The sequence below is a fragment of the Asparagus officinalis genome, chromosome 5 (genome assembly GCF_001876935.1).
Source record: "Asparagus officinalis chromosome 5, Aspof.V1, whole genome shotgun sequence".
In the NCBI taxonomy this organism is placed as follows: Eukaryota; Viridiplantae; Streptophyta; class Magnoliopsida; order Asparagales; family Asparagaceae; genus Asparagus; species Asparagus officinalis.
The window spans coordinates 11,232,643-11,247,899 of NC_033798.1; the positions used below are offsets into that span (position 1 = coordinate 11,232,643).

Here is a 15,257-nt window from a genome sequence, read left to right on the forward strand (position 1 = left end):
CTTTTAACTACTATATAGATTGTCTAAAATTTTTTGTATATATAAACTATACTACCTAGGAATAGTGATGTGTGCACTTAACTATGGCTTAATAATTTTAATAATGACTTCACTTTAATACCATCATTAATTGACGTATCCATGTATTACACTGAAAATACAATAAAAATTTAGAAACCTACAAGAGAAACAACCTCAAAAGTTTTAAAAATTATAAAAAAACCACCCTAAAAAATTGTAATTTATAAATACACAAAACTATTAAACATTACATTGAAATCAAGAATTTATAAAAAAAATCATTGAAAATTTCAAACTTTGGAGGGGTAATTTGTAATATATTAAACTTTAAGGGTGTTTTCTTATAAATTTCATAACTTAATAGATTTTTAATTAGTTATGTTATTTTCAAAAAAGTTATAGGTAATATTGACCATGAAAAGTTTTTCCTAAACCTATACTTTTAAAGGGAACATGATATTTTTAGCAAAATTTTAATTTTCTAGGGGTTGTTAGTAATTTTGTATATTCATTTTAGTGTCTGTAGGTTAGAAATTCTCATGGTGTTTTTTTGTAAATTATGAATTTTAAGGGATTTTTATAATTTTTTTAAACTTATACGTCTTTTCTACAGATTGTAAATTTCTTATAATATATTTATAATTCCTATATTTTAAATTTACTAATGAGTTTGAAATTCTCAGGGTATTTTTTATAAAATTTGAATTTTGAGGTTTTGTTTGTAATTTTTGAAACTTTAAGGGTGTTTTCTTAAATTATAAATTATGTATGAGATATTTATACTTCCTATATTTTTAATGTACTATTAAGTTGGAAATTATCAGTTTTTTTTATAAATTTTATAATTTTGATGGTTTTATTTTACAATTTGTAAAAAGTTCAAATTGTTTATTGCAAATTCCATAAATTTTGGAATTTTTGTGTTGTTTGTCGGTTTTTAATGTGTTTGAAATATTCAAGGTGTTTTTTATAATTTTTAAATTTTTAGGGGTGTTTCTGTAATTTTTAAAACTTACAATATATTTTCTCCAAAGTAAAAAAACATTCAGTTGATAGCTAACATTTGTTTTTCAGATTTCTTACTGAATTGTAATAAGGAAAATTTACAATTTTCAAGATATTTTAATAAAATTTTGAATTGTAGGGGTGTTTTTGCAATTTAAAAAACTTGGAGAATATTTTTACAAAGTTCAAAAACTTTTAGGTGCTGACTAGCACTACATGTTTTTTAGATTTCTCTACGAACTGAAATAAGTAAAGGATTTGAAATTTATGAAACGTATCTCCTTTTAGGTGCTAAATCTCATTATGAATAGGATAAGTCATTTAATTATCAATTCAAAGAAAATATAATTAAAATAGATTAAGATAACAATGTAATATTTAAAAAAAGTTAGGGTAATATTGACCATGGAAAGATTTTCCTAACTCGTACTTTTAAAGGGAGTATGATATGATATATATATATATATATATATATATATATAGAAAATATTACATGTATTTTATAATCAAGTTTTAAACCAGTAAAATTAGTGTGGGGAAAAAAAATCAATGTGAACAGTAATGAATTCAAATACTTTAACAAGGTCAGTAAAAAGATAAATATTGGATCATCGTAAACAACATAAATATTCAAAATGAGCACTACCTTCGAAATTGACACTAAAATTCTCTTTGAAAGCACTTCATAGAATTTATTTTAGAAGTCGGTCCCGGTTGAGCCCTAACCCTAATAAAAGACAAACCCTACTCGGCAAATCTCAGTCTCGAGAGTGATGAGGAGTTGGTACCTTTTCTGAATAAAACTCTGACGTCTCTGACATCCATCACCATCATCACCATCATCATCAACAACTCCATTGCTTTTGTCACCGAACACATGCATCAGAGGCCATGACCCATGAAGGATTACGGCACATTAAAGGCCTAAACATTTCTTAATAGAGGAAGAAGAAGGAGAAATAATGGAAGAGAGCATGGATCACCCTCTTCTCTCTTATTCTTCTCTAAGTCCTCCTCTCATCAAGCGCATGTATATGGGTCATTTCCTTGCGAGATGGGGAGCAAGGTAATTCCTCCCTTTTATCGGAAATTTTAGGATTTTTTTCTTCTTTCTGTTGGTTATTCGATCTTTTTGTTGTGAGACCTATGTTCTGGAAATGATGATTAATTATTATGGTTGTAAACTAATTTTTATTGAGTTTTTCATTGCGTGTTAAGAGTGTAAAATTATAACTCTGAATCCTCGCCACAATTCGGAGTCTGGTGTAAACGTGTAGTATATGATATCAGAACAATCAAGAATCAAGATTCATAATCAAATGAAAAGGATCAATATGTGCGGGGGCATGTTAGTTTTAGAGCATAAAATGATAAGCCTAGAACATGTTGAGTATAGACAATAAAATTTATAGACTACAAAATTATGTTAACTTTGAAGTTTTGATTGATGCAGTGAAGGGATAATAATACTAGTTCTCGGAGTCAAGCTACAATACATGATAAACTACGAAGTTATTTAAAATCTGTCTTTCTTTTCATGATTAGGAACCCTGTTTATTTCTAAATGATTGAATTTCACAATATAACAGTGCTCTCCCAGATGTGGAACACGTGTGCTTCTTCACGTTACTTAATTGGATCATATTACTATAACTAATAAAGGCTATTGTATTTGGAGAAGAAATGGAAGATCGGCTGCCAAGGAAGTCACCACTTTCATATTTAGGTCAATGATTTATCAAGATATTTTTTTTTTCAAAATTCAGGGCAACATGCCCAAGAGATTTGTTGATTTGGGGAAACAGATACGAAATATACGTAAGGGAAGACTGGGAGAAGAGAGAAAAGTATAAGCCGATGAGCTAAGAAGAAGGTGCGAAGGCACGTGAAAGGCTAAGGCTCTGTTTGGCAAAACTAGCTGAAAGCTACGAGATTATAGCTGAAAGCTGTAAAGCTAGCTAAAAGCTGTGAAATTGTAGCTTAAAGCTGTTAGCTGTATAACTAGCTGATTGACTAGAGCTGTTTGGCAAAATTAGCTGTACAGCTAGCTTAAATTTGTTAAATGACTAAAAAAGACATGTAATATTATTTATATAAAATTAGAATTATTAGGGGTAAAAATAGAAAAAAAAATTAGCAGCTCATTCCCAAAGACAAACGCTACTTGAGATAGCTTTTCAAAAGCTACTTGCAAAAGACACAATCTTCAAAATAATCTCCTCCTATTTTTGGTCACCAAACAGCTCAACCAAAAACTCCTACAGTGAAAAGATAAAAGTTTTACCCAGGTAGTTAGCCAGGTAAGGATAGTACTACAGGGTGATCACAGATCAATTAAGTACCTCTTTCCTTACGGAGCGCTTTACGCAACCCCTAAACATTGCCTTAGACACCAACCTTATTGACCAAGTCAATAAGACACAAGCTCTTAGATAAGACACTTATTTTGGTTGCCAAACAGTGCCTAAGTGGGTTTTGGTTTTTGCTCTCATGGGGTCCACGAGAATTCGTGAGGAGATGTGAACGCGCTCATTTCCGCGTGAAGAGATTTCTAGTGGGGGCCACGAATAGATGTGTGAAGAGATGAAGAGATCACGTTCTCGTGATCGTGATAGGCCCACCCGATTTCCCCCCTATAAATATCAATGCGTAGTTCCCTAGGGCTTTGTACAAGGCAGAATTCGTGAGGGGAAGAAAATCGGCTGTAGTGGCACAAGAGCAGAAGTGCAGAGAAGAAAAAAATACCTCTATTCGGCTATCTCTTCTAGGGATTTGTGTAGGTTTTTTTTCTTTTTGTGCAGCTATCATTTAGGGTTTTAGTATCCTTTTGAGAGAGTATTTGTATGAGGGATCTGAGAGTTTGTGAGAGGGTTTAGGTTGTGAAATTATAAACCCTAGTTGTATCTCTCCCTCTAATAGTAGATCTCCCCCCTCCTTGCCCCGTTGACGTAGGCAGTTTGTCGAACCACGTAAAATTGGTTTGTTTGAGCTTGTGGCCATTCTAATAGTTTTTAGGATCTCTTGACAGGTCAGTCCTAGAACTGATGAAATGAAGAGCCGATATCTCACTTTGTTGAGATATTCGCTTCAGATTCTTGTTTCCTTAGTGAGACGGGAATTCTTATTGTGATCTTTCTCTTATTATGCATCAGAAACTCTGCCGAAATTTTTACTACGCACAACAAGTGATATCTGAGCTCGAGCTACGCTTGGGCTATTTGGAGGAGTAGATCGATTTAAAAGCTCGTCTAGGGCTTTGTTTGGTGATAAAGGTGGGATCTTTTGGTAAAAGACTCTATCTTTTCAGTTTTGGATCTATTCTTCGTTCGTTGGTGCGTTGAGAAAGATGTCGGGGAAAGAAGGTGTTTCGGGTGTCGAGGGTGGTGCTTCTGGCGCGAAGACTATTCAGAGTTTAAATATTTACTCTATGAAGATAGATGTGGAGAAGTTTAATAACACAAACAACTTTGGATTATGGAGATGCGATGTTTTAGATGCGCTGAACGCGAATTTGGAGGATACCTTAGAGTTAGATGGCAAACCAGATGAGATTGAAGAGAAGGTTTGGAAGAAGATGAATCGAACGGCGTGTGGTATGATTAGGTCTTGTTTGACTCAAGATCTAAAATATGATGTGATGAATGAGACTTATGCGAAGAAGATTTAGGAGATTCTCGAAAGCAAGTATTTGACCAAGAGTGTGAAAATTCGCTTGTATTTGAAGAGGAGACTTTATCGTTTCTAGTTGAAGAAGGGAACCTCAATTAGAGATCACATGAATCACTACACGAAGCTTCTTGCGGATTTGACGAATGTGAATGTCATGATTAATGATGAGGACAAGGCGTTACTGTTGTTGAGTTCCTTGCCCGACGAGGAATATGAGACCTTCGTCCTTATTCTGATTAATGAAAATGTATCTCTTTCGTATAGTAAGGTCACTGCTGTACTGGTAAATTATCAGCTTCGGAAGAAGGATAAGGAGACTTCGACTGAGTCGGTAGCAGAGGCGTTGGCCGTAAGAGGGAAGGGTCCAAACCGAAAAAATTAGAAGTCACAGTCTAGAGTAGGACATCCTACAATTAGAAAAGATCAGTGTGCTTGGTGTAAGAAGACTGGTCATTAGAAGAAAGACTACCCAAAGCTCGACGAATGGATAAAGAATAAGCAGAAGGGAAAAGAGAAGCAATCATCATCAGAAGCAAACATCGTATCGGATGATAATATTTCTGACTCTTCTATTTATTTGCTTTCTATCAGTCCTACATAGAGCTATTCGGAGGAATCGGAGTGGATGTTGGATAGTGGTGTGACCTATCATGTGTACCCTAGAAAGGAATGGTTCTCTAGTTTTGAGAAGCTGGATAGTGGTGTGGTGTGCATGGCTGATAACCATGCATACCAGATCCTTAGGATAGGAAGAATTCGCATCAAGATGTTTGACGGGACTGTTAGGGAGTTATATGATGTGAGATGTGTTCCTTCCTTGAGGAAGAACTTGATCTCGATTGGAGCTTTGGTTGGAGAGGGTCTGAATGTTCGAATTGAGGACATGGTTCTCAAGATTGTGAAAGACTCTCAGATTGTGATGAAGGGCGTCAGGAGGAATAACCTGTATTACTTGACTGGGGGTATAGTGGCAGGTGGAGAACTGACGATTTCTATTGATTCGACTAGACTACAGTATTTGGGGCTTGGCCATTCCAGTATTGATTACTCGTATAGATTAAAAGAGGGTGCGAAGACCTGCAGTTTGAAGTCCAGTGAACATGTTGATGTTGATGTGAGCAAGAAGACCAAGGTGAAGTTTGGTACCTCTATTCACCGTGCTAAGGGTCGTTCTGGAGGAGTTCACGTGGATGTTTGGGGATTTTCCAAGGGGGACATCATTGGGAGGTAATAGAAGTATGGTTTCCTTTGTTGGTGACTGTTCTAGGTATGTTTGGGTTGCAATCAAATCCCCTTTGGATAAAGTCCTAGTAGTCTCCAACAGATTGAAGAATTGTGTGATAGACAGAAAGGTGAAGGTATTTCATTCTGATTTTAGTAGGAGGTACAAGATGGACCTATTTCTGTATTAGAGCCGAGCTCACGGTATTTGGAGACACTTCGTTAGAAAAAAAATCTTGAGGCAACTTGATAGGGTGGTAAATTTGGAGAACCGTACCTTGCTGGAGGAGGATCGGTATTTGTGGTCGAGCAATGGTTTGTAGAAGAAGTTCTGGACTGAGGCTTCGACATATTTGAGTCATCCTATTAAAGAGTTGTCAACTGCTGTGATTGGAGGTAAAACTCTATTGGAAGATAGGTCTGATTGTGTCATTTTGGATGAGGCTTCGATGAGGAAGCCAATGGTAAAACTCTATTGGAAGATAGGTCTGATTGTGTCATTTTGGATGAGGCTTCGATGAGGAAGCCAATTAACTCTCAGCAGGTGGAGAGTTTTGGACAGACCTTAAAGGTATCACAGCGGGTGGAGAGGGATGCTACTCCATATTATGTGAAGATTACTCCAGATTATACTGTATTATTTGGGATTTCAGCTGAGGTGACACAGCTTAGGGATAATTTGGATTTAGATACAGATGACGAGTTGGGTTTTGATTCGAGTGCTGCTGGCAGACATGTTTTTGATATGGCCATTGGTTTGCCTCAGGTGAAGGTGTTTGAGGCCATTGGAGGTGCTATCAGCCGCAGAGTTGATGATATTGGAGAAGGGTTACGAACTCTTCTATTGGATTGAGGTCGTTCGCGGTCATTTGGGTAAACTACGTTTGACTTGATTCCTTGGGCAAGAGGATACGTAGGCAGTCTTTATGATGTAGTCGGGTTGGATTTTGATAGGGGTGAGATCGATTTGGTGAGTTGATACCAACATTTGGAGAATGTTTGCATTCTTATTTGGGTCTTGACTTGTTGTGGATTGAGTCCGTTGTCGTGAATTTTTTTACTTCGTACTGGACGCAACAAGTGAGACATTTGTTTGGTTAGTGTCGGCTCAGTTTTGATAAAACTTCGCCGAGGTGCAGAATTGTGAAGGCACGTGAAAGGCTAAGTGGGTTTTGGTTTTTGCTCTCGTGGAGTCCACGAGAATTCGTGAGGAGATGTGAACGCGTTCATTTCCGCGTGAAGAGATTTCTAGTGGGGGCCACGAATAGATGTGTGAAGAGATGAAGAGATCACGTTCTCGTGATCATGATAGGCCCACCCGATTTCTCCCCCTATAAGTATCAATGTGCAGTTCCCTAGGGCTTTGTGCAAGGCAGAATTCGTGAGGGGAAGAAAAGCGGTTGTAGTGGCACAAGAGCAGAAGTGCAGGGAAGAAAAAAAATACCTCTATTCGGCTATCTTTTCTAGGGATTTGTGTGGGTTTTTTCTTTTTGTGCAGCTGTCTTTTAGGGTTTTAGTATCCTTTTGAGAGAGTATTTGTATGAGGGATCTGAGAGTTTATGAGAGGGTTTAGGTTGTGATATTGTAAACCCTAGTTGTAGCTCTCCCTCTAATAGTAGATCTTCCCCCTCCTTACCCCGTGGACGTAGGTAGTTTGCCGAACCACGTAAAATTAGTTTGTTTGAGCTTGTGGCCATTCTAATAGTTTTTAGGATCCCTCGACAGGTCAGTCCTAGAACTGATGAGAGGAAGAGCCGATATCTCACTTTGTCAGTCCTAGAACTGATGAGAGGAAGAGCCGATATCTCACTTTGTTAAGATATTCGCTTCAGATTCTTATTTCCTTGTAGAACTGATGAGAGGAAGAGCCGATATCTCACTTTGTTAAGATATTCGCTTCAGATTCTTATTTCCTTGTTGAGACGAGAATTCTTATTGTAATCTTTCTCTTATTGTGCACCAGAAACTCTGTCGAAATTTCCGTGCGTACAACAGAAGGGTTAGAGGATAACTAATGTATATTTCTGAATCAAGATGTCACACTGCTCTGAGATTGTCAACTATTTTGGTATAGGAGAATGCTATCATACGATAAAGAAGATGATCGTACAGTGAGATGACAAAGCGTGTTTCCATCTATGAGTTTATTTTTAAAATACTCTAGTTCTATTCATCCCAAATATAGTATGCAAGAACAATACAATCTCATTGGTTAAGTAGACATGACCAGATTTTTGACGCTAAGAGTCCTAAAATTTAAAATGGATGCTTAAAAAATAGAGAAGTTTCTTTGGAGTTTTAATGATTATAGAATATCAGTGTATTGATAGAAAAGAAAATCTGTGGATATTTATGATTCCAGTGCCTTACTAGTGATAATGTTGGACTAAAGAAAGAATGTTCAAAATGTGAGTGTAGCTGAACCAAGCGTTGAGATGGATGTGCAGTACAATGCAGGCTAATTAGTACACCACTTAGGAGTGGTAGGATTTGTAATTAATAGGGATATGAGAAGTAGAAGTAGGCCTGGATATGGAAGAAATGCATACATGATCTGACCCCAAAAGTTTTAGAGGCGCTCTAATATTGTTTTTAATGTATCGAATAATTTGCATATGCGTAACAATGTTCCATGGAGTAATATTCTCGGTTTGATTTCTCGAAGGAAAGTGAGAAGAAATCGGATTATCAGTGCTGGGGTAGTTACTTACCATGGCTTTGTTGCTTGCGGTGGGAGAAAATGTCAAACTGTTGTGTATAGCGTACTCAACTTTACACTGCTCATGCCTTTTATATCTGCATTTTGCATAATCGTATTGGTTTAAATTTCTTAATATTAAGGTTTCTTGTCTGCTTTTAGAGAACCTTGCCTAATTTGTTGTGCAGAATGTGGGAATTTTCTGTTGGCTTGTACATGATAAATATTTGGCCGGATTCTTTGCTATTTACTGCCGTTTATGGCGTAGTGGAAGCTGCTTCTACAGCATTATTTGGTCCTCTAATTGGAAAATTGGTGAACCAGTTAACTTATATTCAGGTACCTGGAATTCTTAAAATCTATTAGCTCTTCCTTTTGTTGGACATTACTTTCACGGATGCTGCAGATAATCATCTTTCACTTCCGCAGGTTCTTCGACTTTGGCTGTTGACCCAGAATCTATCATTTTTAGTTGCTGGAGGAACAGTAATTGCTCTATTGGTCTGTGATGGTTTTCGGTTTAGTGCACCTACAGTATTTATGCTGCTTGTAGCTGTAACTAACATTTCTGGGGCAGTAGGTGTGCTCTCTACTCTTGCAGGCACTATATTGATTGAAAGAGAATGGTAAATAATCAGCTTACTTTTTTTTTGAGTTGAAAAATAATCACCTTAGTCGTTTCAAGTTAATTAATATGTTCTTTTCCTAGATAACCCCTTACCATTTTATCTTAATCTGGCATCTTTTGTTTTTCCAAGAGCATTGCATCTCAGTATAAAAATTTTAGGTTTGGAAGTATATCTTTAGCCAAGGGGGCAAATGGAGAAAATATGTAGATCTGGCTGTTGATGTTTTGAATGTTATCCTTTTTTTAGCACTGCAGTAGAGCCAAAGGTAACTCAAAAGCTCGTGCAAGATCATGGTCTTAAAGTCTCTTCCAAAGTATCAAAACTCTGTAGTTGTGGTGAGGGTTAAAGATTATAAGTTTATGCTCTAACATGTCCCTAAAGGTTGAGGATGCCTTTTTGTTGAGATCAGGTGGAGTCCAAACCTCCGCAGGTGAGCGGAGCTGCAGGCGAGGCGAGCTCGAAGTCGCGGCGGCTTCAGGCGAAGTCGAAGACGCGCAGGTGAGCTCGAGCTGGGCGAACGCGATGGTGGCTTTGGGCGAACGCAACCCTCGCTCGACGAACGCGACCCTCGACACCGACCCCCGCGTTCGCCTCCCACCCTCGCGTCGGACATCCGCTGGCGATAGGCTGTCGCTAGCCCACGAATTCTCACCTATAAAAAGCCCCTTTGATGCCCTAGGGTGCTTTGCTCCTTCTCCCCGACTTTTCTCTGGCGACGGTGAAAAATCTCCAAAACGCAGCAGCGTTCTCCCCCTTTAAACGCAGCAGCGTTCTCTCAAATCGCAGCAGCGATTTCTAATCTCCAGCTCTCAAATAGTGTTTTGAGGGGAGATAAAGAAAGGGATTAAAGAAGAGAGAGAAAAGAGAAGAGGGGATTTTATTGTGGGTATTAACACTGTAGCTACAGTGTTTGTTTGAGGAATCTCAGTTTAGAGATTTGCTCTTGATTTGTAATTTCTTGTTAGATTAAATAAGAAATTGACTGTGTGGCTCCCGAGGACGTAGGCAGGTGCCGAACCTCGTAAATCTTGGTGTACTGTTCTCTATACTGCGTTTCTGTTGCATTAGGGGTTTAGGCGTTTAATTCCCAACACTTTTATGGACTGAAACTTGGACGCATGCAAAGATACATTTTTAAAATCCTCTGTAAGTATTTGCTTGGTTACTTTGGTACCTTGTTAAAGGTCCCTTTCCACAGCACCAAAGTCTGAGGTTGTGAAGAGTTATAATTTTATACCCAAATATGCCTCCGTTGGTTGAGCGCCTTCGTCATAGACCCAAACCTAGACTCACACGGTGTTATGTTTTCTTTGTAATCCACTTTATGTGGCAGATGGAATTTGAGTCTGGTTTGCTTTGATGCCATTTTAAAAGCCGTTCCGTTGCACCAAAACTCTGCAATTGTGGTGAGGGATGCAATATTTCTTACGTGTGTAAATGTCTAAGGTTTTGAATGGTATTTCTTAAACCTTTTCAAAACACTTTATATATTAGGGCGCATACCAGTTTGAATTTGGAGGCATAGCTTTTTGTTCTTTTTTTTTCTTTCCTTTTTTGGATGACTTGCTCTTAGGTACATGATTGTGATCATATGTTAAACAAAGCTGAGTATCATGCATATATGTCGTTATTGTCTCTCTTTTTTAATGGTCTGAGTTCTTCTTAATCGCGATTATTTTCTCATGAGAATTGCTTTTCCTGATATATGATTAGATATTCATATTTTTCATCTGCACACATCTTTCTAAATCTCAGGGTGGTCGTAATTTCTAATGGACAGCCTCTAGAGACGCTGACAGAAATGAACTCTGTAATCCGAAGGATTGATCTAATATGCAAACTATGTGCCCCTGTTTTTACCGGCTTCATAATTAGCTTTGTATCCCTCAAAGCATCAGCAATATTTTTTTCACTATGGAATATTGTATCAGTTTGGTTAGAGTACTGGCTTCTAACATCCGTGTACAATGGTATCCCTTCTCTTAGTGAAAGCAGCCAAAGGAGGATTACTAAACACGTTCGAACCCGATCCTTGGAAAGTGCATCAGCAATTGAGGAGAATGAGAGTTCAAGATTGGTGTTAGAAACATCTGGTTGGAAAAGGAGAATTAGTGGAAGGCTCTCGAAGCTTCCGTGCTTTGACGCTTGGATTGTGTACGCAAAGCAGGAAATAGTGCTACCAGGAGTAGCTTTAGCTTTGCTTTTCTTTACAGTCCTCAGGTCAGTATCCTGAAGCTCTGTTGATTTTTAGTAATATATACCGAGAAGAAGATATTTGAGGTTTTGTTGGATCTTTTTTTTGCTTCTTTTTTTTAGAATTTTAATGAAATATGGATTGTGAAGTTGATAAAGTTTGTTCTAAGATTCCATTAGGAGTGTCATGTGGGTTTGGTGTACAAAGGCATGGGTGAAATATAGCCTCACATTAGAGAAGCAATTAGATGGATATATGGTTAAATGTTTGGAGTCACAACTCGAATGGGGGTTAAATTCGTTTTAATCAATATGGCCGAAGTAGATTAGCCTAGTCAATACTTGTTCGTGCGTTTTTACAACCCCCAAAAATAGGTACAAGAGGCCATGGTTTGATGGGTCTATGCATCTCTGTTTAGCTTTGAGATTCTGTCAGAATGGATTAAGGCTCAAGTTGGAGTGCACGCGATGTTATATATATCTATTGTGTAATTTGCTCTAGCACAGGATAAGGTTCCCTTGGGCGTGCATGATACTGATTTGCATCTGGTGTGATTTTTTTCGTCTTGAAAGTGTTAAGTTGCGACGCTATCTCTATTAACCATCTTTCCTGGCCTCGCGTGCATACGTGTGGATCCGAGTCAAGATGGAGATTTCTCAGGATTATCTCGCATCCTTTCAGTTCATTGTTTGGGTTTGGTCTAGGAAATAAATGAGATAGGATTTAGTCTCCTAGACTAGAATGTTGGTTGTTTTGTTGGCCCAATAAGTTGGCCCATTCCCACTAAATGCCCAGCTCCCCCACTTGTGCCCTAGCCCCTCTATTTTCCCACACCTACCCGATGGTTCTCACCTCCTCCTAAGTCTTCGCGATCTCTGGAAGTCTTCGCGATCTCTGGATTTGATGGCCGCCGCTGTGATTTCATCCCCGCGTGGGCGTGGGTAAGGTCGAAACCCTCTCCTAGGGTTTCGCTCAGGTATATCGGCTGAAAACCCAACTCAACAGCTATCTAGTTGCTGGAAAATTTTTCCTGTTTGTGTTTCTGCTCGTGCTAGCTGCCTGGAAAATTTATTTTTTGTTTCTCTTGTTTTTCCCTTGCTCGTGCTAGTTGCTGTGATACCATTATCTATTTTTTCTCTGTGTGAAAAATGCCGGCTGCTAATCAATATGGTATGATTCAATATGGTATGGCTCCGTTCAACGGAAAATCTGATTTTAGCATTTGGAAACAAAAAATAAAATGCATTTTAATTCAACAGAAGTCGTTTAGGGCTGTTGATCAGACTTATTTAACTTCTGACACTGAAAATAAACGGGCGGAAATGAACGAAAATGCTTGTTCCACAATTTATTTGAACTTATCTGACTCTGTGATTAGAAAAGTTGGAATTTTGGAATGTGCTAAAACTCTTTGGGATAAACTTGAAGAACTCTATACTAAAACCTCTTTTCCCAGTAAAATGTTTTTGCTTGAAAATTTTTTCAAATTTAGATTGGATATGTCTAAGGACATTGAGGAGAACCTAGATATTTTCACAAAATTTATTTCAGATATTAAGTTAACTGGTGATAAACATATAGACGATTATACTCCTATTGCCCTTCTAAATGCTATTCCTGACTCATATAGTGATGTAAAATCTGCTATTAAATATGGTAGAGATGATATTAGCCTTGACATTGTGGTTAATGGTCTTAAGAGTAAGGAATTAGATTTAAAACATTCTGGGGGAAATAAAAATTCTGGTGAGGTTATGCATGTGAGGGGTAGGCCTCAGAATAGGTCTAATTACCAAAAGAATGCTAGTAATGGGGAATCAAGTAAGAAAAAATTTGAAAATGGAAGGGGTAGATCTAAGTCCAGGTTTAAAGCTAAAAAGTGCTATAATTGTCATGAAACTGGTCACTTTATTAAAGATTGCCCTAAGCCTAAGAAAAATCAGCAAAATGAACATGCTAATATGGCTGTCTGTGAGGGCAAAATGGGTGAGATTTTTATGATTAATAATCAGTGTGATTATGCATATTTGAACTCTGTGTTATCTGATCCTTTGTGTAAATCAGATTGGTTGGTAGACTCTGGTTGTACCTTTCATATGACTCCTTCTAAAAACTTGTTTTCAAACTACAAGAAAATAGAGAATGGCTTTGTGTCAATGGGAAATGAAAAGAAATACAATGTTTTAGGAACTGGTGATGTATGCCTTAGGTTTTCCTCTGGTTCTGTGTTTACTTGGAAGGATGTTAGGCATATTCCTGATTTACGTTATAACTTGATTTCTTGTGCATCTCTAGAAAATGATGGTTTGGAGGGGAAATGGGGTAAAGGGGTTATGAAAATTCTAAAAGGGTCTCTTGTTGTTTTTACTGCTGAAAAACAAAATAATTTGTATATTTGTCATGCTGAACCTGTGCTTGATTCTGTTAACTCTGTGATAGGTGATAAATCTGTTTTATGGCATAATAGATTAGGTCACATGAGTAATAAAGGATTAGAAATTTTGCATAAAGGAGGTCACTTTGGTAGTGATAAAATATCCCCCATCCCTTTCTGTGAATCTTGTGTGCTAGGAAAACAACATAGGGTTACTTTTCCTACTTCTTCTTTTCCTAATCAGTCTAAGTGCACTAGTGTACTTGAATATTTGCATGCTGATGTGTGGGGTCCCTCTAGTGTGCCTACGCATGGAGGGAACCAATATTTTCTTTCCATAATTGATGATTATTCTAGGAAAGTTTGGGTTTTACTCATGAAACAAAAATCTGAAGTTTTTGATAAATTTAAAAACTGGAAAATTATGATTGAAAACCAAACGGGAAAGAAAATTAAAACTCTTAGGACAGACAATGGTCTTGAGTTTTGTAACAAACAATTGAATGATTTGTGTACTACTTGGGGTATTAAAAGGCATAAATATGTTCTCTACACACCCCAGTAGAATAAGGTTGCTGAAAGGACGAATAGAACTTGTTGGCCTTCTTGTTTTGATGATGTTTAACAAACAATTTACCACTAATGTTGTTTGTCTAGTACTTGAGTTTTCGTATTTATTGTAGACAAACAACGCAGTTGGAGGATGGATGGATTGCGCCATAACGATCATATCAAATGGAGGTTGGCGGAATTGTGGAGTGAAGCAACATGCAATTCATAGTTAAAGATCAAGTTCAAGCTTCATCCGCATGTGTACCAAGTTGAGCTACAAGAAAATCAAGATGAGATTATTCCAAATGAGGTGGAGCATGATATGCAGGAAATAGATAACATGCATGATTTGAATGATTATCAACTCACTAGGGATAGAAATAAAAGAACCATTAGGAAACCTGAAAGATATAGAGATTGCAATTTGATTGATTGTAATATGTCTGAGTTTGCCTTTAATGTGTTTGAATCCCTTGAGTGCAATGAACCTAAGACTTATAAAGAAGCATTAAGGTCAAAATATTCTGAAGAATGGATTAGTGCTATGAAGAGTGAGATGGAATCCCTAAAAATTAACCAAACATGGAAACTTGTTCTTAAACCTGCTAGTTGTTCTGTAGTGGACTATAAGTGGATGTTTAAGGTGAAACAAGAATCTGAAACTGTTAGGTTTAAGGCTAGGTTAGTAGCTAAGGGATTTACTCAAAAGGAGGGAATTGATTATGCTGAAATTTTTGCTCATGTTGTCAAATTCACTACTGTTAGAATTATGCTTTCTTTAGTTGCTCATTTTAATTGGGAATTAAAACAAATGGATGTAACTATTGCTTTCTTGCATGGTGATCTTGATAAAAATATTTATATGCACCAACCTGAGGGCTTTGTGGACCCTAA

At 37.3% G+C, this 15,257-nt stretch overlaps 1 protein-coding gene across 2 annotated transcripts; it reads left to right on the forward strand.

The window, feature by feature from the left end:
• LOC109843203 (solute carrier family 40 member 1) lies at positions 1,812 to 11,509 on the forward strand. 2 transcript variants are annotated; one of them, XM_020412139.1, is made up of 4 exons: positions 1,812 to 2,092; positions 8,803 to 8,953; positions 9,044 to 9,240; positions 10,999 to 11,509. In XM_020412139.1, the coding sequence occupies exons 1-4, from the start codon at positions 1,989 to 1,991 to the stop codon at positions 11,474 to 11,476; spliced, it is 930 nt and encodes a 309-aa protein (XP_020267728.1). In that variant the 5' UTR covers positions 1,812 to 1,988; the 3' UTR covers positions 11,477 to 11,509. The 2 variants fall into 2 exon arrangements, with proteins under 2 accessions (XP_020267728.1, XP_020267729.1); XM_020412140.1 differs by having other exon boundaries at positions 11,230 to 11,509.